The 27,782-nt window shown below is 44.3% G+C and overlaps 1 protein-coding gene across 3 annotated transcripts in view; it reads right to left on the bottom strand.

Moving 5' to 3' along the window:
* Nucleotides 1-21,926: 21,926 nt before the first annotated feature.
* Nucleotides 21,927-27,782, bottom strand: part of FGF12 (fibroblast growth factor 12) — a 142,264-nt gene continuing 136,408 nt past the window's right edge. For all 3 annotated transcript variants that reach the window (XM_027734272.2, XM_027734270.2, XM_027734273.2), the window contains one exon: nt 21,927-22,287. In XM_027734272.2, the coding sequence (XP_027590073.1) occupies nt 22,169-22,287 (119 nt within the window). In that variant the 3' untranslated portion in view covers nt 21,927-22,168. The remainder of the gene's footprint in view (nt 22,288-27,782) is intronic.

Below are 27,782 nucleotides of genomic sequence, written 5' to 3'. Positions count from 1 at the left end.
TGAACCAGTGTTTAATTTGCCTCTTTTCACTTCTTGCCGCTAATAACAACTCTTTGTCTCATCTCACTGCTTTGCCTGATCATTTTTCCTCCTTCTTTGTTAGATGTCTGGTTTCTCATGTTGTCCTTTCTTCTCTCCCCATGTCTTGCACAGTCCTCCTCACATACATTTTCATGCAGTTTATCTGCACAGCTCTGCAGGGTACGTTCATTAGGTGCCTTAAGAGGTAGGGGAGGTCACAATCCTGCCAGCTGCCTGGACATGTGCACACAGAGAGCCATTTCCATGAGTGAGACAGACTAAAATCTGCTGAAGAAAGCCAGCTTTGATAGCCTAGCAGTGCAGAGCAGGCAGTGCACGGACCCACTGCCTCTGATGCAAAATGTGCCCCTTTAACTGCTACCTTGTACCCCTGTTTCCCCTGTTGTTCTATTTCCATTTCAGCAGCTTTTTGATGGCATCTCCTAAGAGGATTCTCTCATGCAAGGCACGAACAGGTAGCAAACTGCATCCCTGTCAGTTAAGAGCTAATGATGTGAAATAGCAGCCTGGAGGAGGAGGGTCTATGCAAGACCACACTCCTGCTCCATGGCCACACCAGGGTTTGGATCCAGGTCACTGGACTCACTGGACCACTGCTTTCCCTTGGATCAAGCTATTGTGATGGTCCCACGGCTGATTCTTGGGCTTCAACCTGCCTTCTCACCCACTGAACCTGCTCCTTTGTAGTGCATTAGAAGTACCTGCCTGAGAGTTGGTATTAATGTAGTCTAGTTGCCTATGGGCTGGTTTGCCATCGCTGACTGACTGTGGTCTCTAAGGGAAAAACAGATTTAAGTCTGGATTTTGATTGTTGTCTGTCACAAAGTCCCATTTCTGACACCTCTGCAGTCTGTTTGAAGGGCTTTTTTGGTCTCTTGTACCGAGACAACTACTTTTAGGCTTATTTGCCTGTCCTCTACCACTCAAACAGACTTGGTTAAAGCATAGCACTGGCTTCAGCAGAAGGGTACAGGATTGCAGCAGGATTGCCAAAACTGCATCTTCCTCAGGAAGAGGGCAGCCAAGTTTGCCACAGGATTGTTTTTCTGTCTCTCTGCCTTTTAACCCTCCAGAAACAAGTAGGCTGAACAAATCCTCCCCACTCACTTGTAATTAAAGATTGAAGGGACCTTCAGCTACACGTTCTTGTCTTCACCTGTGGCACCTCCCAGGACAGGTTGGCTTAGCTTCTGAAACCTGATGGCAGCAGGTTCCTCCAGACAGGTGTGTGGCTGTGGGTCAGTGGGTAAGTTCCCTGACCAAGGGTTACCCTTTTTCTCTGGGGCTCTCATCAACCCACTGCAAGGCTCCAAGTTAACAGAATGCAATGGAGAGAAGTAAGGGTGCAAATGAGGATATTGCTGGGTGACTCTACACATAGCTGGGATTTAAGCTCCCATCGAACCAGCTCACTCATGCACACACGTATTTTGAGTTTTCAAAGAGTGGGAGTAGTCTGGTCAAATTTTCCTTTTGCATTTTCAATTTCCTTCTCTCCACCCCCACCAAATATCTCTCTCTAGGAGAAAAAGACCAGTGTGCCTGACTAAGATCTACCAGATAAGTGACCCCCTGCAGATTAAAAAAAAAAAAAAAAAAAAAAAAAAAAAAAAAAAAAAAAAAAAAAAAAAAAAAAAAAAAAAAAAAAAAAAAAAAAAAAAGAAAGATAGTCAAAGGCCTGTTTAGTTATTCTTGTATTGCTCAAAAGTGCTGATAACCTGTCCCAGAAGCAACGATTTAAATTCTCGCCCAACTCCAAATCCTCTCAGACCCACCCTAAAGAAGCTTTCTATGACATTTGTAAATTATTTTCTTGCTTACTTCTTTTGGAACAAAAATTAAAATCTAAAATGGTTGATGGCAGAGTTGTAAAAGAAACAAGAAGTCAGAGCAACCTCAATATTTCATCTTTGAATTTGACTTCTTAACATTTTATTTACTTCTTCAGAGGCCAAGAAATCAGTTAACAAGCAGAATAAAAATGTTTCTCAATAATAGAAAGGCTGAAAAGTTTTTTCCATCTTCTCTTTCCCACAAAGGGTTTAAACTTAAAGCAAAGAAACATTAAAAAAAAAAAAGACAGAAAGAAGGAAATTGATTGATGGGTGAGAGGAATAACTTATGACTGAAGGGGGTATTGAGAATGTGCTGTTTGTGTATCTACTATATCATGAGCCAAAGCTAAGAGTCAAACTGAAAGACATCCAATTAGTTAACAACCTCTCCATTTAAGTACATTCAAAAAAGTCAAATAATAGCAGGAAGAAGCTGGGCTTGCCTCTGCCTCTGCCCCCAAAATATCGTTGTTCATTCTCATAGCCTGGCCAGAGGCCAGCTGCTTCCAGGCTTTTAGCCATAGGGTGTATTTAAAAACCATTCTGTGCTCCTGTTTTCTTGTCAGTCCAAATGAAATCACTGCAAACAACCATTTTCAAGTGTGCCCATGTCCAAACAGAGGGGATTCTTGGGTTCTCTGGGGTTGGTGGGAGCAAGGAGCAGAAAGGATGAGTAGCTCCAGAGTAAAGCACTCAAGCATCTCCAGGTCTCCTGCAAACATCTGCTTAAGCCTAAGGGTGGTTTTTCCAATGAGGATCAGGCTCTTCAACAAACTCAGGGGGCTTGTTTGAGGTTGGCACATACACTGGTGGAAATCTGGTCAGTGTGATCCCCCGATGGTGGCAGTTCATCACAAACTGCTATGAGCTGGATGAAACCCCAAGGAAAAGACAATGGAATTGCACTAAGAGGTCAAAAAAACCCCCAAAAAACACAACAACAAAAAACCCCCAACTACACAAGTGAGGGAGGCAAATCTCCAAGGAAAGCCTCTATCTGAGAGTGTTTGACCATTGTTTTTCCATGCATCTAGGGATGGGTTTTGTGAGTTCTCCAACCAGTTTGATGGCTATAAGATAGCATATGATGAGTGAAGTCCTCCATTATTTCTGTTAAATTTTCTCTGCAAGAAAATGAATAAAAAGCAAACAAACATCTTTTATTTTTTTCTATTTCAATCATACAGTGGGAGCAGGAAATAGTTGTTTAGATTTCAGGGTTTTTTAAATTTTCTATATTTTCTATAGACAGGGACATTTTCCCTTGAAAATAAGTAAAGAAATACAGCAGGCAAGCAGTAGAAAGCCTGCTCTGATTAAATCCTAAGCCTCTCAGCTGTTGCATTAATTTCCTTTGCCCTGTTTGCCTTCCCTACTGTCTAAAAAAAAAGCCTCTCCTCTTGCAGAGGCCCTTTTTTAGGGGGAGAAGAGGTAGGGTGGAGGTGGTGGTGGTGATCGCTAAATCACTGCAACTATTGAAGCCACCACCCTGCTCCACTCTAGCACTTGCTTCTACTTACCACCATTTTCATGGTACTTCTGGGAAGAGGGTACTGCCAGATCCACCGGTGTATTTGATCAGGGAGGAAAATATGTACCGGATTACTTTCTGGTTTTGTGGCACTTCTGAGCTAGGGATTGAGGACCACTCACAAAATATACAAGGTGCAGTTAGAATGACCCTATTTCATTCCCTGCAAGGCTTGTGCTCCTGCAGAGTTTGTGTGCTCAGTGCCTGATTTCCCTGGCAGGCAGAGGACCTGCTCCCCGAAACAGAAGCATTTCCAGACTTGTTTCTGTGCTCTCATGTGAGAACTACGGGCTGTTTTCATGTCTCAGTACTCATATATATATATACATATACACATTCATAGTATATCTCCATCTCTGCCTGTCACTGTGTGTGCTCACACACATGCACTCACGCAGACTGTAGGGGGCACTTTGAGAATTAGCAAAGATGCTGCTGTGTCCTGTGTCGGGGCATGGCTCTGTGCACAAACCAGGGGGAAGGCGGAACAAAAAAATGGATCAGTTACTAGGGAGGAAGGCGGAGAGAGAGCAAAGCCTCTCTGGAAAAAAACCAACCAAACAAAAAACTCCAAACAAACAAAAAGGCCTCTCGTTGTTCACATTCACTGGGATGCAGCATTCAGCTGCTTACAGCCTTTAGGAGAGATGTGCCAATACCCTGTACTTTTCTTTACAGTATGTTTTATTTATCTGCCTCAGAGGAGAAGGTTTGCTGTACTTATCACCCTAGGAGTTCAGCTGGATACAAATGTTAACCAACTGGAGGAGAAGCAGCTTGCTCCAAAGGTTTTATCATTGTTTAGTACATAGTGAGCGAGCACCAGGCACAGATTATGCATTTACAGAGCTCCTGGCCCTCTGCTACCTGAATTGTCAGGAGAGAAATTCAAACCACACTGTTATCAATTTGCTGTCTGTCAGCAACTGGGAACTGAAGAGCAACCCTGGATTGATCCATTCTTGGAGCACTGTCCTCATTTCAGAGTTCACCTGGTTTCTTCTGTGCTGTATTAACACTTCAGGTGCTGGGTGTTAAGAAAGCTCTGTGTGCTGCCTTAATATCAATGTGTGATCATCAAACATGTGATTATCACCTTCCATGGTGTGTTACAGAGGGGTATATGAATCTTCCACAAAGCTGTATATGTTCGATGCTCTTCTGTACGAGGTGGAGGTTGGCCCCTTTGACTGTGTGCCGGAGCTCTACAACACACAGGGAGTCCCTTCAGAGAATCACAGAATCACAGAATCAACCAGGTTGGAAGAGGTCTCTGAGATCACGGAATCCAACCTATAACCCAACACCACCCTGTCAACTAGACCATGGCACTAAGTGCCACATCCAATCTCTAAGTGCCACATCCTTTCATTTTAAGCAACATAAACCTAGTTTTTGGAGATTATTACATGCTTGTCATGAAGCTCTGAATGCCCCTGGAATGTACATCCCTGCTTATAATACTAGAAGATGATATAGAGAAGATTTTGCTATGGTCGACAAGCTGAGAAGCCATGAAATGCTTCTCAGCCTGCTGAAGTGACATCACATGGAAACATGCAAAGTTTCTGGCCTTTCTGGCATTTGGGAGAGGATATGGGAATGTTGTCAATAATTTTAAAAAATTACTAAATGTCTTAGAAGTCTGTAAGAGTGGGGCCATGATGTGAAGAATTTTAATCTTTTGTTTTTTGGAAATTATTGTTATCTTAGTCCTTGGAGGTGGCCTTTGGGTCCCCAAGGTGTCTGCCTTTTAGCATGTCTCACTTAGAGAGCTGCTTTCAGCTGTTGTGATGCGGAGCCCAATAGAACCTGCAAAACTGGCTATGGGAGGGAAATACCATTTCTTGGGCATGTGCTGTGTTCTCAGTTGTTTGCAATGAGACTTAGCAGCCAAAAAGGTAGAAGTGGACAGGGACCACACACCTGTAACCCACTGGCAGAGGCTCTCGGGGTATGCTCAGTTAGGTCCTCCCTAAGCCGTGCTTGTTCTCACCATTTGGACACGGGGTTAGGATCCAGTGTCAGTCCCCACTTTACAAACCCTGGGCAAACTATTTCCATTCCTCTTTCTCACTTGAGCACATTTGTGCACCGATTGCTCAAGTCTGGGTGGAGCTGGGTTAGCAGACAGACTTACTTTTTCCTAAGGTCATGGCCCTTATTTATCATCCTCCCTGGTGCTGGTGAGTCTGAAGTTCTCTGCTTAGTGAAATGAACTGGAAGTATGCATAATATGGACTCTACTCCAGTTTTTTCTTTCTTTTTCTTTCCATTTCATTTCTGATGGATGCATTGAAGATGCCACATAGTGTTAAACTGGAAGAATACGTCTTGCTTGTATCAGCATAAGTAAATGGATTTGCAAGACTATCCAGTGCAGTTCCAGGTAAATCTGCATTCATAATCCGAAGTAAACCTGGGGATATTTGTCTAAGAAGTCCACATTTTAAAAAAGTATCAAGACTGACAACTCACAGAGTCACAGTGTCATCCCATCCTGTCCACACTTGTCTGAAGTTTTCTAATGATAATAAAACCCCAGCTGTGTAAATTCCACAACTTTATTTATTTTTTCTCCCCTCTCTCCCCTGCCAAACTCTCTCAAGTATGACATCAGTCTGAGCCCTTTTCATTTAGGATCTTCAGCTTTTGGAGCCAGATGACAATGGAGCCAGTGAACTGTGCTTTGTTAGCTTTGATTATGTTCTGTGTGGTGTAGCACAACAGCTGGAATAATTGAGATAATCTCTCAGCTCGTGTGGGGGCAATGATGCTGAAGGAGAGCAAAAAAATGACAAGGAAGGAGAACTGGCAGCAAGACTGCTGTAGTACAGGCACATTTCGGCAGCCAGCAGGTTTCAGCAGCTCTTTTGGGTGTTTACATTAGGCAGATTTGGTCCAGCAGTTACTGGAGTGTGATGAAGACACAACATCACAGGCTGTGGTTGGCCTGAGACTCATTTCCCCATGTATAAGATGGGACCAACGCTTTTGGCTGTTTGTGAGGCACAGATCACTGCACCAGAATGTGCTGGTCACTTTTACACTGAATATTCATGAGGTACTTCGAACAAATTCTGCCTCAAGTCTTGTTCATAAAGTCGATGGACAGTCACAGTGACAGCAGCTATGAGCAGCCACTTCTTGAAGCTGTCAGAGAAACCACTTTTCTAAAAAGCCCAGTGAGACCTGCCTATGCACACAGGGACCTGCAGGAGCACTCTGCAGGAGCAGCCTTCTTAAGCATTTGTACTGCTTTATCTTAATCAAAAACATTTATCTGAGTTTGAAAGAAGTTGAAGCCTGCTCAGGTTTGCTCTGCTTTGGATGTAAATGCTGTTTGAAAAATCAGCCAAGAAGCAGTGGATCCCCCTCTTTGCTTAGGCTTGCAGTGAATACAGTCCTTCCATGACCAAATATCTTGATGATGTTTTGAGATTTACAGGGTGGAAAGAAGTAAGATAAAATTTTATGACCATGGTGGTTGCGAGTCTTGGAAATTAGTGGTGATACATATTCTCCAGGTAGGTGTTATCCCAGCATTCAGTTCCACCTAACCAGCAATTACAGTTTTCTGAATGGTAACTATCCCATTGGCAAGAGCTGGATTCCATTTCCAGCATTTGTCATCAGCCCCTTAGGCAAAGATAAGATTTGCCTTTTTGACCTTTAAAGGTTTCTTCCAAGGCAAATCCTTTTGTGATTCTGCTTTCTCTCTCTGTCACTGCTGTCCTTCCTTTCCCTACCACAAGTGATACATCTGTTTCTGCAGGTATCTGCAGTTCCAAAACAGTGTCTGGATCTCAGGTAACTCTCAGGTAATCATATATGCTTAAAGCAAAAATAAAAATCTGAAAAGTAAGCTAAGGAGGCTGTTTGGGGTGCTACATGTATATAACTTTGTATTACAAAAACTCTAACATGCCATGGTAAACTTTATTTAACAGACTGCTTAATCTCTACAAATGTTAACCTCCAGGTTTTTATTTACTGAGTTGGTGTTTTATGATGCCATTGTCTAATTGAAATGTGTTCATTCCTTCTCCAAGTGCCACTGCTAAGCAATTTACTGATATATTGCAAGAGAACTGAATGGGATTTTCTTTCTTTCAAAGTAAATTTGGGAGACAGATGGTGTTCAGACAGTACAGATGTGACAGCTTCCATCGTTATCTTTATGAAGTCCTTCTTGCTAGCTAAGCACTTTTTTTTTTCAAATGGCAAAATTGTAATTTTCAGAGGCATCATAGAGAACAGGTAGGAGTACAGGAGGAAGGAGATTTAAATTTGTGCCACTTCAGCAATGCAGGCATTTGCCTCCAAAACTAGAGCTGGAGGTTGCTGGAGCCCAGTTGCCATAGACTCCTGAGCTCAGGCCATTGCACAGAGAGCAGCAGTTTGGATAGTCCCAATCCTTCTCTCTCTCTAGAGTTGCACTGCTTTCCTGGAGCTTTCAAAAAGAAACCAATGGCTCACTCTTTTGTTACAGATGGGGAGATTGGGGCTTACAGAAGGGATCTGAGCTGCACAGCATGGGGAAGCAGAGGGAGGTCTGGGAATAGAGCCCAGCTGACCTTGATCTGGAGCCAGTGCAGCGAGCACTAGACCAAATCGCTCCCCTAAGGGTGGGTGGGGAGTGAAGAGTGAGGGCAGGAAGACCTGATGCTGCTGGTGGAAGCAGATTCCCAGAGCCAGGTGGCATTCATTCCTGCATGCAAACCCTTGCAGGCTGGAGACATTCAGAGCAACACATTTGTTAGCAATGGGTTTTCTTTTTTTTCCCCTTGTACATCTCAGGTGCCTGAGACAACGGAAGAACAGCTCTTTCCTTTGACATCTGGTTATTTACCACAGAGAGAAACAGCAATGTTATATTGCATGGAGGATAACTAGTTCTTTGTAGCTCACTATTTCAGATTATCGCAAAGGAAAAGAGCTCAGTAAAAGAGGGGTGGTTCCATTCCTACCCTCATGGGCAGTCTTATTGCAATGTTATTGTGTATCTCAGCCAGGAGGCAGGGTGGAGTTTTTGCCCCTAACAGTCCTTGGGACTCTGCTGTTACTGTGGATTATTTTTACCATTAGCTAGCTGCCTGCTATTAGGGCTAAAACACCCAGGAAACAGTGATAAGGAAGGCCAGGTCTGGCCCTAGGCCATTTCTTAGAGCTGTTCGCCTTTCATAAGCCAGTGCTTTCAGCAGTGTGAGTTAGAGAATGAAATCAGAGCTTCTCTGAAATCCAGACTCGTGCCAACTGGGCTGGAGTTTCAGTCTGAAACAAAGACTAGACCTCTCTGAAATACTGCAAAATGCAAAATTTTGGCCACAAGCTTCTTTCACTTTTGAATTAAGAGTTGTAATTCTTTTTCTTTCTTTCTTTCTTTCTTTCTTTCTTTCTTTCTTTCTTTCTTTATTTATTTATTTATTTATTTATTTATTTTTGCAAGGAGCTCTAGAAGCCAATTTCCCTCTCTATGAAGACAACTGAGTCTGTGTGGCCTGCATTGGATTCTCAGGGCCAGTTTCTGAACCCAATCTACTCCCTGCTCTGACACCAAACTGGCAGGACAGATGCAGTTAAGCTGGAACAAGATCCCTGGTGCACCCAGAACAGAGCTGGGCACAGCTGTCATCTTAGTACAACACTGCTATGAAGTTCAGGCACTTGAGAACCAGCCAGGCTGTCAGCAGGCTGCTGCCACGCATTTCTCTCTGCAGACTGCCTATGGACACATGGCTGGGGAATGCTGGACAGTCCAGCTGTCTCTAATAAGGTTAGTAAGCAACAGTGCTAGAAATACCCAGAGCAGCCATCTGTGGTGAGATACCCTGTCTCTGTGTGTTCACAGTAGCTCTATAGCTTTAACGTACTTGTGTTCATGGGCTGTTGTTAATTTTCATTAATTTCATACCAGTCAATGGAGAAAGGAAAGTCTCTGATTCAGAGCAAAACCCAGTCTAGGACTGTGAGTCTCATTAATTTGACAGTGGCTAGACATCTCCCACAGTCAGGAGCCTCTGAGAAGAGATCTTACAGTTCTTCTGCAGTGAGGGCAGCAGGCACGGAGACATGGCTTGACACTATGGGTAAGATGAAGGAAGGGCTATCTGTTCCCCACAGCAGCAGTCCTGCTGCTGGCTGTTGTTCTCATATGCTCCCACCCTGTCCTTTGTGCCCCTGCTGGCTTTTGGTTGCCCCAGGGGTGAGTCCGCTCAGGGGCTAAACCAGTAAATCATTTCCTTTTAATTCAGTGCTTTGGACTAGCTCTGAGGCAGGTCCAGATGAGAAGCAGCATGAGCAGGAGCTGGGACAGCCCCAGCTCTATTTTGGCAGATGCCAATTGCCACACCAGTTTCATTGAATATAAGACACAGAGAAAAGCTCTGCTCTGGCTTTGGACCAAACCTGACTTCAAACCCATGGATGGCTGATGAAAATACATGACATGAATTTGCTTTTTGGTTTCGAAGGAGTAGAACTGTCTGCAGTAAATCAGTTGGGTTTGTCTTATGACTCTTCCTGATGGTGCCATCTCTCTTGCAAATAATTTTGCTGTTAGATGTCTATGATTTCAATTCCTACAGCTTTTAACGTATTCTCCTGTTAATCAGTTTAATTGCAAGGGGCCCATTGCTGTGCTGTCTGACTAGAGAGTGCCAATTTAAGTGTCAACAACCCTGAAAGTGCAGTGCCCATACTCCCAGGCCCAATTCCCTCTCCCTCATGTAGGCATGCTGTGTTAAAACAGATAAGTGGGTAAATACTAAAAATTTAGCAATTTAGCACATGTGCAAAGCCACCAACTAGCAAGAATCCTCATAACAATAGGATGAAACATTTTGAGTTACTGAACAAAATGTGCTGTGGTACTGAAATACATGTATTTAATGGGCAGTTACTGAGGTTTAGTGGCAAACCACAATGAAAGCTATTTAAACAAATCCTTGCTTCATGTAACTTTGCTGTAGTACAAGTCATTGCTCCGCATATCACAAAAGGCAATATCATCCGGCTTTTGTTCAATACCAATTACTTTTCTGCTTCAAATAATAAGAAGCATTTTTCAAAAAAATGGGTTTTGCTTAGACATTTGGGAAAATAAAGTTAGCAGACATCAGAACTCTGTCTTGGGAAATTTGCTGTGAGGTAGGCACAAGTATAACAAAAGTAATTTTAAGTGAATGTTGATAATTTATTTACTTGGATAGTGGCATTGTTAGAGATGTCAAAATCCCGTTTTATCTGTATCCACGTGAGTAGGTTTTTTGAATAAGTTTCCAAGCTCCCAGCAGTGAGACTCTAAGCTCTACTGAGGCTGTAAGAAGCACAAGGACTTTTCCACAGCATCAGGGAAGAGGACTCACATTGGATTTTGGAGATGAGCAGTCCCCATTAGAGGAGTTTGGCCAGAAGGTCCATGTCAGACTGGGCTCCTGTGTGAACACTGATCCATTGTCTAGGGTGTATCATGTAGGGGTGGCCAATGGAGTGTTTAGTTCATTAAGTGACTTTTAGAAAATAACTGCTGTAGAGGACACAAGGCAGGGTACACAGCTCTGATGTTCAATCTACCTTCCACTGTCAGGTTTAATGGGGAAGGTGGGAAGTGAGAGAAATACTTCAAAAAGCCTCTGGCTCCCTCACAAACCTTGAGCCTGCAGGGAACAGCCTGCAGAAAGAAGCCTCTGACCAAACACCAAGTGATACTTCAGTTTGAGGAGATGCGAGTGCACAGTGCGAAGTCTCAGCAGCTGGTGGGGCCCACATGCTGTGTGATGTGGAGGAGAGAGCACAATGCAATCTCCACTCTTGGGCTCTTGCATCTGGCCAAACTATACCATTCCAGCTATCACTGAGTCTGCTCTAAAGCCCAGGGAAGGAGAAGGACAGGTTCCTCCCTGAGGGTGTCCTCATGGAGCTCACTATGGAGCTCCTGCCACTGAAGAGCTCTTTTTCTAGCAGGGAGTTGCATTGCATCCCAAAGCAACAAAGTATATACGCGCTGAGCAAACCCAAGCTCAGCTCCTTTCACAAACCAAAATAAATTGTTTCCATGCCTGCCTGGATTCTAAATTAGCAGAACAAACAGTCATTTGAAATGAATGATTTGAAGTCAGAGGAATACAGATCAGAAACTGTATTTTTTCTCTTTGGAAGAATAGCATTACACCAAAAAACATTACCTAGATTTTTATTCTTCTATAGACTGGGTAAAAGATCATTTTGAGTGGTCAATAGACAATATAAACTATTCTGGTTCCACATGTAACATATCCAGACATTAACAGATCATTCTCTTTGGTGCTCTGACACATGCCAAGGGTTGCCAGCTCCAGGGATCACATTTTTATTTGGCTTGTGTGGACCTGCACCTAGACAGATTTTACCCTGGAATTCACCAGTATGGGCTGTTTCTGCAGAGCTCTTTTGTGCTCTGCAGGGACCAAAGCAGCTCTGAAAAAAGACAGCATTCAGGTGATACCAGAGGGGAATGGTGGTGCAAGAGTAAGGGAGGAAGTAGTGCCTGTAGTGTCCTGTCTTCAAGGGGACATAAAAGAGAGGGATCAGACAACATTAACTGAGACTTCACACTGAGCTGTTCAGAGTCCTTTTTCCAGCTCTGTCCCAGCTGCTCCTAACTCTCGAGCTGTGTCTCCATTTTTCTGTCTTCCTCGCCCACCATGCTTTCCTTCATCTGGGCCAAGAAATCATTTTTGCATGGAAGAAGGTTAGTAGGTGATTCTGGTTCATAGGCCTTAAGAGGAAGTGTTAATCCAGGCAGGATGGATGTTTGGAACAAGTTATAAGAGGTTACCCTCGGGCAAGTGAAGATGTGTGATGAACACATTACCCTGAAGGGAGCTCAGAATTTGATACAGACCTTTGGAAGCATCACTACCAAATTCCAGTTGTGCATATTAAAACTCTGAATGCTTCAGGTCTGATTCAGGCTGCTGCAAAGTCAACAGGAGTCTCTCACTGCCTCCAGTGGGCTTTTAGTGTGATCCTTATTGAATAAATAATCAAGAAGTAAACCTGTATAGAATCAGATTACACGGCCTCCAGCCCCTGGATGAACTTTCTGCTGCATCATGGAAATACAACATTGACGTGTGAAATTCCAGTGAAGGAAGGGCAGAATTTCCATTGCCCAGCTGGGTACCTCTGGTCAGGCTAATCTGTGGTTTCTGGTCTGAAGTCACCAGCCTCTGTTACACAAGAGGTAAGACTCTCTGATTTACAACTGTCCTTTCTGCCTTTAATAATCTGTGATGAGATCTTCTATAAATGGACTCTAAGCAACTGCAAGTGCCTGCACCAGCTGGCAAATCTGCCCCACAAACACTCACCCTTTCCACAAGTCACTATGGCTCCAAGGCTGCCAAGATGGTGCTCTGAGATGATCCAAAGGATCTCCTTTATTTTAGTAGCCCAGCTGTTTGTTATTCTGTCCAGGAGCAGTAAAGCTATCAATTGTGCAGAAGGAGAACATTTTAAAGCACACTAAACAGTAAATAATCCTGCACTTGGGATATTAAAATATCACAAACCACAAATTTCTCAGTGTTATTACTTTGTAGCTGGCATCTGTGTGCTTTAGCACCCCAGTCTATAGACTGAGGAGGTGATGTGCTCATACCAAGCCTAGGTGAAAAGGGGATGCCCAGATAGCCTTGCACAGTCTGCTTGCAAGCAGGAGTCGCTTTTGCAGACCCTTTCTCTCCAACATATTGACTTGCCACATTTGAATAGATGTCTTCTTCACCAAGATGAGGCTGAATGTCTCAGTGGAGCCTTGGCCAGCATGTCTGACACAGATCACCTGGTGATGGAGAGGGTGTCTGCAGCAAATCGTTTATGCATTTTTTGACCCATTTACTTTTTTGGAACTTGGAATAATTGCCTTTGTCCTCAACCACTCAAAAGCAGTTTTTAAGACGCTGACCAAGTCAAGATCTTGACTGCACAATGCTCTGTTGTCATCAGAGTTCCTACAGGGTCAGATCCATTCAGACCCCACGTGTACTGGTACAGGGGGTATTACTGAGTAGGTAAGAGGGGAACAGGGCTACAGGCATAGATAGACAGACAGACAGATAGATAGACACACTTTCCCTCCAAAAAGAAGTGACAGTTTGTTTTTCTCAGTCCTTCAATCAGCGGAAAAATCTTGGTTGCACTGTTAGATAAATCCTACAGATGTGGAAAAGAGGAACTTCCCTGAAGTTAAGATAGAGGATGAGTAGTGTCATCTGGCATTAACTGTGAGATTTTGGAGATAAAGGAGGACAAATTCCTGCACTGAACTGTGGAAAGATACTGTATATGGATTTGGGGGACACAGGAAAGTTGGCACGTAGTAAATATAAGGTCTGGATTTTAACACCAAGAGTTTTCATCATATTTCCTCTGATCCTCTGACACTATGCAACCATTTTCTAGCCCTGAAAATGATGATCAAGGTTTGATAAAAGGTATAACTCATCAGTATGTACAGAAGTCTCTACAAAATCCAGATGGGAAAATGACCTTGGTTCCTGCAGTTAAAGAGAAAATGAGGCTTGGGCCATATTAAATCCCAGGGTTGCACATTGATTTCACTGGAGTTGCCCTGAGGGTGAGTTTGATTCTTGTCTCCTTAAAATTTCCAAAACAAAGCAAATTCCAGGTGGGCAGCAGTATGGACCTGATGGGGCTTTTTTGTTTGGTTTTTTTTTTGCCAGTTGTTTCAGTACAAATTAGCATGACATAAAATTTATTCCTGCAAATCTGTAAGAGCAGGCAACTATTTTACAAATAAAAGATAAAGCCTTCACCTGGAACCAGTTCATGCTGCCTTTGGAAAGATTTCATTTTAGTGATGAACGTGTCTTTCTGTTTAAAGTACCCCCAACGTTGACTCTCAGGAAAGCATCCATTCTGTCTCTCTCTGAAGCCACCACCTGCTGATGTGTTTGCAGTAGCTTCTCTCAAGGAACGTATTTCTGAACAGAAAAATGGTTTTACTAAATTAATAAGAGATGGGCTCAAACTGCAACAGTCGAAATTAAATTTCTACATGGATGTGAACTCCAAGTTATGGGCATGTCTAGAGCTAGGTTATTGTGCTCCTTAGCCATTAGATATTGCCAACACTTAGCTTTTTTTTTGTTTGTTTTAAATGCTATCATTTTAAAAAAGACCTCGATCCCACAGAAGGAATAAAATTCTATAATAATTGAGTGTTTGTATTTGGAGATTCAAGAAAACAGAGATGAGCATAGAATTTAGAAGTTTGTTTTGTTTGTACAGGGAAAAATACGTAAGTGGAATCCAAAGGTGGTGATTTGAACGAGGATCTTTTTCATGGCAAATTTAGGTCTCTGAATCCCCATAGGGAGCTTTTCCTGGGAAACTCTTGTTCCACACACTGACTGCATAATTTGAATTCAGATTCAGGTCCAACATGGCAGCCCATTGACCTCTCTGGGAGAATCACATGAATTTGCACTGAAGGACAGGCCTCACAGTGCACTAAATCTGACCTTGTGAGAGTTCATTAGATACTCATGTGAAAACTCCCCATGTTAAGCCCAGAGGAACTGAACTGGGAGTCACCACAGTATCCCATCTCTTTGTGAGATAACGTTTTCTGCTTCCACAGCAGAAGTCAGTGTTTTCCCCATCAGTTCTGTTTGCTGTGCTGTCTAATGGCAGAAAGCACAAAAAAATAGTAAAAATTAAAAATTAAGATAATGGAAAGTTAAACACACCTCCTTTTGATCTTCAAATTAAGTTGATGTCAAGCAAAGGTTTTTCTCTATGCACTGACTTGGCTTTTTGTCTAATGGTGAATTGAGTGAAACTATTTCTCTTGCCAGCTTGTGCAGTAAGTTGGAAAATAAAATTACTAAGTGGCAGTGTCAGAGTCACAGCATGTAAGTGACCTCTCCGAGGCACAGTCAAATTAGAAGCTCTTTGCCTTTGCAGGGTCCTGTTATCATCTGATCATTTCATAAGCTTTGTGATCCTCATAACACCCCTGCTCAGAGCTGCTCCTTGGCAGGTGGAGAATTCTAGCACCAGGAGCACAGGCTGAGAGCAGCATAGCAGGAGAGCTGACATCTCAGATTTTGGGGTTCTCGCTATGGGGTCTGCACAAATCAGGGTCCTTGGAAACAAAATTTCCCAGAATATTGAGCCTTTTTTTCCTGTCTTTCTTGGAATATCTGGAAAAGGTGTGTGGGAGCCTGGTGAGGGCTCTGTGAGGAGCTCCTCTGGGTTGGACCATCAGCTAAAAGCCTGAGCAGGGCACTTAGTTTGGAGTCCCACCATTACCTGAGCAGGAACTGCCCTGCGCTGTTTGGAGCAGGATGCCACAAGGACCCAGTGAGGATGATCTCTCAGGGAAACTCAGACATTTGGGAAAGGAAAGCATTGCTGGAGACAACCCAGGAGCTGGATATAGAGACTTAAACGTCACCGAAGTCCTATCTTAGGGACTGGCACTAAGATGGAGCTGCTAGTTGCTTTTCTCCCTGCAATTTTCTTAGAGCTCAAGGAATTAAAATTCACTGAATCTGTAATTTCTGAAAGTCATTAAGTCTGACATAATCCGTCCTTCACAATGTCATTTAGTTTGACTGACCAACATGTTCCTCCTCCCCAGTGCTTCCCCTTCATCTTTGTATCAAGCTACGAGAAAGAAGGGTAGAAAGAAAGAACCAGCTACCTAAGATGCAAATTGCACATAAGGATAGCACAGCAGAAACATACTACTTTCTTCTACCATCTCTGCTCAGTATTTAAACTGAGTTATTTAGTTCCCATGGGGAAAATTGTACTAGAATAGAGAAAGGCACAGCATGCAGCTATTATTGGGGCAGTGATTGTAATGAGCATGGAAAATAGAACAATATACAGCCCATTCTTAATAGACTCTTGGGAGGGTTATCTTCTGCTACTCCTCAGATCCCATACCCAGACACTTTTTTTTAAAATAATTGGTAATGCCTTTTTTTTTTTTTTTGAGACAGCCCAGTTCCATTTGTATTGCTCAGTAAACATTAATGGCATTTTCCAAAGATGAGATTCCCATGCCTGCACCAGAGTCTTTTGAATGAAACAAACTACCTTCTTTCTTTTCAAACAATTGTTTGACCAGAGATCCTGTTCTTTCCAGATGGTCAAATCTTTCTGCACTGATCCTCCAGTTACCTCAGCTGGGAATGCTCTGGAGTTTGTGTGAGCTCCTTGTGTCCATCACCACAATTCCTAGTGCATGCACTGGTGAGATGAACCCTGGAGCCACACTAACCTAGAGCTCCTTTGCCATAGAGAAGGTGCCTGAAGTCCAAGAGGGAGGGAGGCTGGGAAGATGTCCAACTTTCTGTGCATGAAGCAGTTCATTATGCAAGTATCATGAAAAGAAATCCTCTGTCCTGAAAGGGTAGTTTCTTGGCTTTAACTTTGTGGCCATGAATGTTTAAGAAGTTTTGACATGATCCTAAGGATGTACCAGCCTGGCTAAGGGATTATTTTAGAGTTTTGTTTGGGATGGGGGTTTTGTTGTTGTTTTGGGGTTTTTGGGGGTTTTATTTTGGTTTGATTTTGGTTTTGGTTTTTTGTGTGTGTGTTTTTTGATTTCGGTTTTTTTTTTTTTATCCTTAATCAAGGTGTCCAACAAGAACACTGGGAAATTGATTGATGCCATGATTGTCGCTCAGCAGCTGAGACATAGCAGTAAAGCTTCACTCCATGCTGGTGAGGAGGATGTAAGCCTTGATGCCTTCTACTCCATGGAAACAGCCTTCCATCGCCCTGAAGGCTGAAGCATTGGTGGGGGAGAGGGAAGACGTGAATGCCATGGAAACATCTCTGCTTCACTGAGGAAGTGCAGTGGTGTTTCTTTTGATTTTACTCCTAGGTCTGTGCAGTGGGTCATCCCACAGCAGCAACTAACAACTTCATTTCAGTTTTGGGAGAGAAATCTCTCCCTGGAGGTACTAACTTGTGTCTTTTCTTGTTTTTAATTCCCTTGATGCAGTGAGATACAAACTGATCTTTGCCATCTAGGACCAGGGCTAAATTATGGCTCAGTTAATAGAGTTCTAGTGTTGGACATGTTTTGGGGCCAACATCTCACACATGTTAAAACTAATGTATTTTAGTGCATGCCATTAGCAAAGGTTGGGTTTGTGTGCTGTAACTAGTGACAACTCTATGCTTTCTTTTTTTAGGAATTGTAGTCCTGAAAAAGTTGTTTTTTCATGCCTAGCATGCATCTATGCTGCAGTTTTGCTGGCGTGGAACCAGGAAGGATGGCACACTTTCTTTCCTGCTGGCTCTGATCAGCCTTGGGTGCTTACACCATCACTTGTTCAGTATTGATCAGAGTGTGGCAATGATGCCTTTCTGGGGCCAAAACTCTTCTGGTGCACAATCAGTGCAGTTTAAGATATAAAGGTGTAAAGTGAGGCCCGTGACAGTTTGAGGGGTTGCGTGGGCCTTTATCAGCCAGAACCTATCTGAGTGCAAACACAAAAATGTTGTTGACAGACAACTTTCATAAATTGCTTTGTTGAGTGTCAGCTTTGCTTTATAGCACATTGTCACATGCCAGTGCTGACACTCATGGCAGAACTTGCTGGTGCAGTATGGCACACTTGTTCTACTGGTAGCTTTTTCTGCTTTTTTTTCCTAGGAAAATCCTTATGATCCAAGCAGGAGCCATGTTAACAGGTTTTGCCCTTGATGCATAGGAGAGAGGAGCTGTGTTGCACAGCATGTACTGCCAGAACCATGTCAACATCACAATTAAAAACAGGGTGAAGCAAAATGAATGCTTTAAATGTACCCATATTTCTGTGAAGTATTTTCTACTGTTGTCTTCTAACATCCAGATTCTTCTATAGCAGCATCTGTTATTCAGAGGGCAAAGGCTTGCTGCAGGCTGACCAGAGTTAACAGCAACCATGGGTCAAGTTAGACAAAAACATCTTTCTTTTTTATCATTTACTTCTCTTTGCTGTTTCCTGTGCTAGATATTTGCCCAATGCCATGCCAACATAGCTAGGAAGGGAATTTGTCATCTGTAGCCAGACAAGGGTTGTAGTCACTACATTGCTAAACTGAGTCACAAAGCTCTCTAAATGGTTGTGGCATGTGTGGCTAAAGAAACAAAAGAAACGTCACTCAGCTAGACTTTAACACTGAGCAAGAACAGAAAGAAGCAATGAAGAGGCTGTAGGAACTTCAAAAGGCAAAACAGTCTCTGTGGATTTTCCTTTTCCCTGCAGATTGGGAAGAGGCAGATGGGTAATCAACAAAATCCACATCACCTCAAGATATGGCCTGAAGAGTAAGCTTGCAAGGTACTTGTGTAAAAAAAAATGCATGAAGCCCTACATGGCACCTGCAATCTGTGGATCTCCCCAAACTACCCCAGGCATATGGAGGGCATTGAGGGACCTGGAGCCAAGCAGCTCCTGGTCAGTAGCTGGTGCTTGTGGACACTAGGGAGCTGGGCTGTGCAGCCTCACTGGTTTTGGGGCTATCATGATGTCAGGTGTCCCTGCATTACACCACAAGATGACTTTTGCAGCTTCCTTGAGGTCAAGAAAATCACAGCTATATGGGAGGGTTCCTAAGGTATGTGGGAGAATTTTTATCATGGTTTATGCCATCATATGTGGCTCACAGTTTGCCTGGGCTAAGCAGGCAGCATGGAAAGCCAGCACTTACCTTCAGCACATGGCAGAAGACCTGCTCCAAGGCAGCACAGATGCTGGGTGAAAGCAGGAGCAATTGGCTCTCATTTTGGGCAAGCTCAGTGAGTGTCACATGGGAGTGATTAGCTCAAACACCATGGACCAAAGGAGCAGATTATTTTGACATTTAGGCCTGAATATGGCATTTCCAGGGACTCCTGTAATGATTTGGACAAAGACTCTTAACAAGACAAAACCCAGCATGGAGAGTGGTGAGTCGCACAATGGAAAAATCAGCACATGGTAGGACTGGATCTGCTCTTGTCCGCAGCTTCCTGGGGCTCAGGCAAAGTGTATCCTGCACACAAGGTTACAGCAATTTTAAGGCTCTCATGCTGAAGCTCTCTTGACGACATCAGTGCCCTTGGCAAGTTGCTGGTGGCTGGGTGCAGAAGAGGTTTGTGGTATCATGGTGTGCTGTGGGTGTTCTGTTTCGTGGTAGGTGCTGCACTTCCCCTCCACAAGGACAGCTGGAAAGGCTGTGGCTCAGTGACTAAAACCACGGCCTGGTGTTTGGTGCTTGGTTAGTTCAGGGACCTGCTATCTCAATGTGTTGGTCTTGAGACTCCATTTCTTTGAATGTACATCTCCAGTGAGTAAGCTTTTCCCCCACGCCTTAACTTGGGGTGCTATCTAGTTTGTGAGGGAGCTGAAATGTAGGCAATGAATTAGATGGGGCTGGGTGTGTGTTCCCAAGCTGAGCATGTGTTTGTGACCTTGCCCCAGTGTTGTGAGACTAGAGGGCAACAGTAAGTCTCTCCAGCATGACTGGCAGCCCCAGATAACCTATAGCACTGGGGGCTACTCACAGGTGCAGCATTAAGTGGCAGAGCCATGGCAAGAGGCCCTTTATTTCAAGGTTTCAGCTTTTCAAAACACAAAAGGACATGCTTGAAATTCATTCCTTCATGCTGATCCTGGGAGTCTTCCATAACCTTGAAATTTGGCTGTGTCTTTGCTTTCCCCACTTGCTCTACGCCTGTACAGAGCTGCTCACAGAGCCCTGACACACCCCAGCGCTGACGAGTCCGTGGGGCCGGGGGCGCCCAGGTCAGGAACATCACGACCAGCCCTGGCACTCCCCTCTCCCACAGTCACAGCAGCTCTGTGTGTGTGGCACCGGCCAGCTGAGGCATTGGCAGGGATAGCAGTGGAGCCTCAACAGTTGAGGTGTGTAACTTATGAATGACACAAACTCTCCCACCCGGCTTGTAACTGCAAGGCTTTAGGCTGGTTCCCCTTGTATAAAGTGCCGTTCTGACCCATCAGTTCTGTTTTTCACCTCTTACAGAAGCCCATGGTCTGAGCAGCAAAGGCTTCCCAGGTGCCTTGGCGAGGGCAGTGCCTGTTTTTGTAACGGCAGCTGTATTGCTGCTGCCATTTGACCCTCCTGCCTGCAGGTCCTGGGTGCTGAAAGAGGTGAGAGACTGAAGTTAATGCGTATGGTCAGAGAAAGAGGCTTCTGCCCATATTGCCCTGCTTCAGTTCCACCCAGGAGCAAGGGTGTGTGGTTCACTGTTGACCTCCAAACTACAAGGAGAGGTCCAGACAGGAAGAGCCTTGCAAATCCCCACTAATGCCCTCGTTTATACAGGTGGGCTCAGTGCTGGGCATCCCTCACCCCACTGCCCTCTTCCTTGCCTTTCCCAATCTGTGAATTCGTTACCTCTGAAGTGCTTCTCCAGCATCTGCAGCCCTGGAATTGGCAAGATATGAGCCCACACCCACACCCAGGCTGCTGCAGCATCTCAGGGGGCCTCATCCCATCACAGTCCTGGCAGTGGTAAGGCTGTGGATTAGAGGGGTTTGTAGCTTTGGCTTTGAACATGTGTCAAACATGATATGTGTGGAGCTGTAACACTCAGGGAGACCCCAGCTGCTGGAAGGACACGGTAGCATGTCCTTGCCCTGGCACAGTTGGACAGGCACAACCACCCGTTCCCCCACAGCTGCTCCCTCCCCACACCCCTCCTTCCCTCGCTGAAATCCCTGCATTACGCACTCATACAGCACATGCCTCACCATTTCCATCTGACAGTAAGGATTTCAGTAGCGTTTCTTGCTCTGTTTCCTATTTTAAAGCAAGCAGCTATCCGTCCTTCCCTTTATCTCCTAACTCTCCCCTAATAAATATGATCACTTCATCCTGTGCGACCTGAAAACCCATTTCCGAAATGCCCCCGGCAACTAATACAGTAAAACAAGCCTATAAATATAAATAATTATGATAAAAAGGCATAAAATGCCAGACTTGGGTCAAACATACTCACGGAATGACATTAGCAACAAATAACTACGCAGTGTTCGAATGTAGATGGAAAAAGCTGAATACAGAGTAGCTACTTCATTGCCCATAACTGTCAGACCCCTAATTCGGACAGGCCATATTTTACTGATAGCACGGCAAACAGGGTCATAATCTATCCCTACCTTTCCTGCTTTGTAAAAAATCCCATCCATCCCCGGGGAAGCAGGGGTGTTGAAAACAGTGGTGTGAATGTGAGGTGAAAGTATAAGACAGAAAGCACAGTCCCAGGCTGCATTTCCCACGTGTTTCTCTCACATCATATGCTAAGTTCAATTTTCCAAAAGCTTTGTTTTATTTTTAAAGGTAACATCTTTATTATTATTATTATTATATTTATTAGTTGTTATTATTATTATTATGCAGAGATGAGATTTTTTTTTCCCCCTTTGATCACAGAGCAAACAGTTTGCTTTTGAAAATGTTAATGGAGTCCTGATTTAAAACATTTTTTTCTTCACTTTTTTTGTTTGTTTGTTGTTGTTGTTTGTTGTTGTTTTTGTTTTTTAAAACGTTGCAACAGGCAGGATCTGGGATTCGATTTTCTCGTCCTACACAAAGAAAGATTCTGGAGTTCGCACTCCTAGCCTCTACCGGTAGGTCCTGCCTTGCTCAGTTGTCATCGTCTCAGTGTGGTTTCGCCAGGTGGGGTGGGTAGGTGGGTGGGAGGGGAGGAGTTGGAAGAAGGGAGGGAATTTGTCAGCTATGTCGAGTCTTGGTTAACAACTTTGCCTCCATTCATGGTTGGTGTCCCTGAACTTTTTCTTGAGCGTCCTTGTTTTTCTCCAATTTCATGCAGCGATGGCTCTCTGTACATGCACACTGCAAACAGAAAAGACATCCATTAACAGCACTGAAGTCACAGGCATTCGTGACCATAATGAATTATTTCTTTGTATATGAGGCTGAAATTCCAGCCCAAGACAAACACACACAGAAACCTCAGTGACCCAGCCATAAATCCCATTACCCAGCAGGATCTGTTACCTGCCCTCGCTGCTGCTCCTGCTTCTGTCTCAGGATTCTTCCAAAGGCACAGAGAGAAACAGGGGATTGCTCACAGATAAATCTTCCTAGGTTTTCTGTGCTTTATGATTTTTTCATGTTATAGTCACATGTATAAAATAAACGTTCCAATTCATAGAACCGTGTATTGTCTAGAGATGCTGATCATTATCTAACAACAGGTCCAAGAATTACCTGGTTCCCAGCCCTCAATCTCCAAAAAAACCCCTTGAGAGACTTGAAACAAAACTACACGTGCATCTGAGCCATCCAAGCCTTCTGGGTGTTGAGCTCTGGATATGGAATTGGTGACTCAAGCCCATTTGGCTCCATCAGCCAAGAGCTGAGATCTGCTCTCAGCACTTCTTATTTTTTCCTCTGTAAATCAGACAGCCAGACAAGGCCAAGGCCATGAGGGGACACACAGGGATGAGTACAGTGACATCAAACCAGGAGCCATCCCTGCTTTGCGTGGTCATGTGGCAGCACCTAAGAACAGGGTGGATGGAGGGAACCTTCCCTCCAGACCCTGGCTAAGCAATGTGTGTCCTATAAAAATGTACTTGCTGGAACCTAGACAGGCAGAGAAGGCAACGTCTGCCCAAGGCATGGCTCGTGCCCATGTCCCCATGTGCAGCACAAAGCATTTATCCAACTCACCATGTGGACTAAGTCCTCATGGCTGTCCTTGTGCCATGTGAGGTGTGCCAGAGCAGGGGCATGGGCTGAGCAGCTCAATGCCTCACACCAATGGGGAGCATCTCTGATGAGCTCACTGCAAATGTGGCAGGGTGTAGATGTGATTGAAATAGTGAGGCATCTCAAGGGCAGGCACGCTGGAGTTGAGAACATAGGGTAAGTTCAGACTGCCAATGTCATGTCTGGATCTTTATAAAAATTAGAATAGAAAGGAATGATTGTGCATTGCTTCATTTTGTAAAGCTATCACATCACAAACAATGGCACAGAGCTCCAACACAGGATAGAGTCCATCAGGGTTTGGTTCTGGGTAATCAACCAGAACAAAACTTCAAAAATTATCTGAAGTAATGAAAAAAAAGACCCTATCTATGAAAAGGCGATGTAAGCACTTGTATTTATAACCTCCCTTGATTTGCAAATAAATCCCAGCAATTAGAGGCAGACTGCAAATGACATTATTGCTCTGCATTTTTACTCCTGACTAGATAAACAGTTATAGCAGTGTGCAACAATACAGGACAGAGATAAAGTGCAGTCAACTGTGTATTAATAGGAAAGATATTGAATTGAATATACGAGCAGTGAAAAAATATTACTTTTCCCATAGAGTATTTTTCATGCAAGGCTTTCAAAGCAGTTTAAACACAGACACACACTGGGCCTTCCAGCATGGCTCAAGGAAGGTACTGCTCTGCCAACTCTTGTTGCTACTGGAGATATTTTTGATGAAAATTAGAAAAAACAGAAAATGAAGGACTTGTCCCATGGGCCTGGGCCAAGATGAGCAATGCCAGGACTGCCCATCATGCCCAGACTATTGATGCTGTCCACGTGCTGCAAGGACAGTGTGTAGCATGGCAGCAACAGACAGAAAAGGGCACTCTCACTCCCTGTCAGCTGCTGAGCTGCCCCTCACACCTTGGAGAGTGTCACTCAACAACATGGTGATGGTGGTAACGTATCTAATAAAATCTTAAAGAAAGTATGAAACGTTTAACAACTGAGGAACACCTGTGCCCTTGCGATTTCTTATCCTGAGTTGCAGAGCCTTTGATAAGCACTGAGGATGTACATCACTTCTGTTACTGACCTTATTCTCTGATGTGATGTTTGCCCAGCAGAATTAGGTGTTTGTAGCAGTGTTGCCTCAGTGCCCCTGACATTCCATACACAAAGTTCTGCCTCAAGTGCACCGTTGCCTTCATCCTGACCTCCTTGGTCCCAAGTCGGAGGTGGAGGGACCTCCATAAGTTCTTCCCCCAGGCAGCTACATGTACCAAGCTCATCCCACCCACACCCATGCCCAACATCCCATCGGGCTGGGCCACAAGGGCTGAGCACAAGCAAAGCCTGCAGCAGTAGCACCATGGCATGTTGCCTTTCCTCAACTCCCTGGCCTGACCATGGCCTTTGGGCAAAAACATTGAGCTGCTAACAAGGCCCACAGAGTAATGAATATAAACCATGTTACAGAAGTAAACAACATTTGCAGCTACCAAAAAAAGGAAACCCTGTATGTAGCAAGCAAATAGGGCAGGAATTATAAGTTTATCTTCCAGTCTAGTGCATGATACAAGTACTGATGTGGGGCATGGTTGGAGGCTGCTTACACTCAGCTTTTCAGACAGAGCTGTCAAAGCCTCTGTACCAGACAGGCTGTGCCAACAGCCTATGACAGAAAATCTGTAGCAGCATAACACAAGCATATTTTCAGTATTTAGATACACCTACAGTATCAGTGTATGCAGTACTTACATGGCATCCTGCACAAGAGAGTGCCTGGATACTCTCCTACACAAGAGGCTTGTGCACGTGTGCTGAGCTATGGCCATTGTTCAGCAGTGGCTGCAAATCCGCGTGCACCGCGACACATGGGTGTGTGTGTACATGGATACATGGATGTGTGTGAACATGGACACACGGGGGGGGTTTAAGGACAATCCAACGTGTTGTGCAACACAAGTTCTTGGACTGCAGCTTGTTACTCTCTGTACTGAGGAAGCTTGAGCGTGACTCATGCACAGAGATGTTAGTCATGGACCAGGGAGGGGGGTGTTTGCAAATGGACTGTTGTGAGTGCCCAGATCTTCCCAGCTTTGAAGTTCATCTTTGTGGTTCAGGACTGGCAGCACTCACTGGCAGGTCTCTTTGGTGTTTGTGAGTGTGTGAAGGCACACTGTCCTGTCACCTGCACTGAGGTTAAACTAGCAGCAGTGCGACAGTCAGCATGCCCAGACGCCTGGGAGGTCTGCTGGTGCACAGAGCACAAGGAGCTTTGGAAGGATGAGCAATTCCACCAGAACAAGAGTTCCTCCCTGCTTTGCCTTGCTTCTCCCACCCACCCACACCCACACACCAAGCCAAATACAGCCCTTAATGTCTGGAAACCAAGCTAATGCTTTGGAGCTTCAATCAGATAATCAGCTCCTATGCCCTAGATTCCAATCAACACATCCATATTCATGCTTTAATTGGAAAGTGCTGCTAGCTTGATCTGCTGAAGAGCTGCAGGCATTGATGGAACGGGGTGAACAGCAGTGCCGTTCATGAGCTGTGCCCATGTCTGGTTCTTGTGGCTTTCAATTCCCTGCTCCCTTGCTAACCAGCAGTGCCTGCTATTCACAGGCACATGGAAAAAATTTTCACAAAAAATGACTCACAAATTGGGAAGGAGACTAGGGGTAAAAGTGAGGAGGAAGGGCATGACAGGGACCATTTTTTCTGAAGGCAAATGGAGGGAGCTTCCTGTCACCCACAAACAGCTCAGTCTCTTGCTTACATGCTGGCACAGGATCCCAGTCTCATTTCTGCTTCCCAGGTATGGCACTGGCACATCACTTACATGATGACATTGAAATCATCCAGGGACTGCCTAAGTTTAGGAATCAATATTTTGTGTCCTGACCCTAGTATTTCTCACTTGGCATCACTGCAAGTTGAGGAGATTCAGAGGATGCAACAGATTCCATTTCCTTTTTCTACAATATGTCAAAAAGTTTATTAAGCACCTTAGAAATATCCCATCCATCCATCTTCACTCCTGGTTTTCCCTGCCCCATACTCTCACAAGTTAGGAGGCACCAAAATTTTTCTAAGCTGCTGTTCAGCAGGTGGGCAGCTCACCAGCCCTACAAGATCACCACACACTGATGGAGCCTGGCTGGGGTCTGGGCAGGGCTGGGCCCACATCCTCTGGCAGGCAGCCCGGAGACAGGCTCTTCCCCTTGACAGATGCCACAGCTCTGGGTGTTGGTATCTGCAGGAGCGGCTGCATTAGCTAATGCTTCAGTGGAGAGAATTAATTGTCTGAGCAGCAGTAGTCAGGGGCAGGAGGGAGTGAGTGATTAGGCACCCTCGTTTTCTGTCTCTAATTACTGTGTTCTAAACCCAGTCCTAGCTGATGCATTTCAGAGGCATTTGAACTCGCATCTATCCTGTGGTGAAACGTGAAAGATGCTGCCAGGTGGAATCACACTTTGTTCAGATAATAAAGGCAGCACATGATGACAAAAAGCCAGCCAAAATCATGGTCAAAATACATCACATTTGCCATCTAATAAGATTGCTGGGAGTCTGACAGATGAACAAGTGAGTTAGTGTGGGATAGAAAACATACCAAAACCTGCTCACTTGAAAGACAGACCCAAGAGAGGAGTTGTGTTAGCAAGACGGATAAAGTGGATGCCCCACCTCTGGAAGTGTTCAATGCCAGGCTGGATGGGGCCCTGAGCAACCTGATCAAGTGGGTGGCATCTCTGCTCATGGCAGGGGTGTCGAACCAAATGATGTTTAAGGTCCCTTCCAACCCAAGCCTTTCTACGACTCTATGTTTTGTGGATTAAGCTGATACCTTTGAAGCATTTTCACTAGGGCTATCACATCTTCCTACTCAACAGTGCCTTGTACTTCTTTGCAACATCTGAGGACTCTACGTTAAGAAAACTTGGATGTTGCATCCCTGAGGAATCACACCGGGAAGATCTCGCTGCTTGGATTGTCAGTGATAATAAATGGATCCACACTAGCCATTAACAGGTCACCTTCATATTTGAGAGGTGTTCACATCATGAGGGCTGAAGCACCATAAATCTGGAGTTAGGGGCTGCTCTGCTGACTTAGAGGGAGGAAGAGATTTTCTGCTTTCTGTGGCCAGATTTGCCACCAAAAATACTTTCTAGCTTCAGCCAGGTGAAAGAGGAAATGTAGCGCCTGTGGGAGAGCAATGTGGAAATTTTGTCCTCAAGAAGGAAATATAAGGAACAGAGCACATCCACAATAAGAATCTGACAATATTCTCACTTAAGTGACTGGAAACATCTCCCATTGTTTGAGATGGGTTAGGATATTTAGAAGAACAAGAGGCACTGTTGATGGTAGGGTTTGTCCAGCACTAATCATTACAGACACTTAAGGAGACTGAAATTGCTCTAAAACACTGCTTGTTGTCCAAGTGACAATTACACTCAAGCTCGTTTCTTGTGCAGTCTAGTTCAATCTATATGTCTACACTTTAGGGCTCATTTAGCTTGAAAGATCAGTGATCAGAAATAAAAATATCAAAAGAAATGTGTTGCGTATGTGTGTTTTTAAGCAAAACTGGCAGCACACAG

This window comes from Pipra filicauda, unplaced genomic scaffold, assembly GCF_003945595.2.
Source record: "Pipra filicauda isolate LSUMZ 115617 unplaced genomic scaffold, ASM394559v2 scaffold404_size635056_pilon, whole genome shotgun sequence".
Lineage (NCBI taxonomy): Eukaryota > Metazoa > Chordata > Aves > Passeriformes > Pipridae > Pipra > Pipra filicauda.
This window is presented reverse-complemented; position numbering and strand designations above follow the sequence as displayed.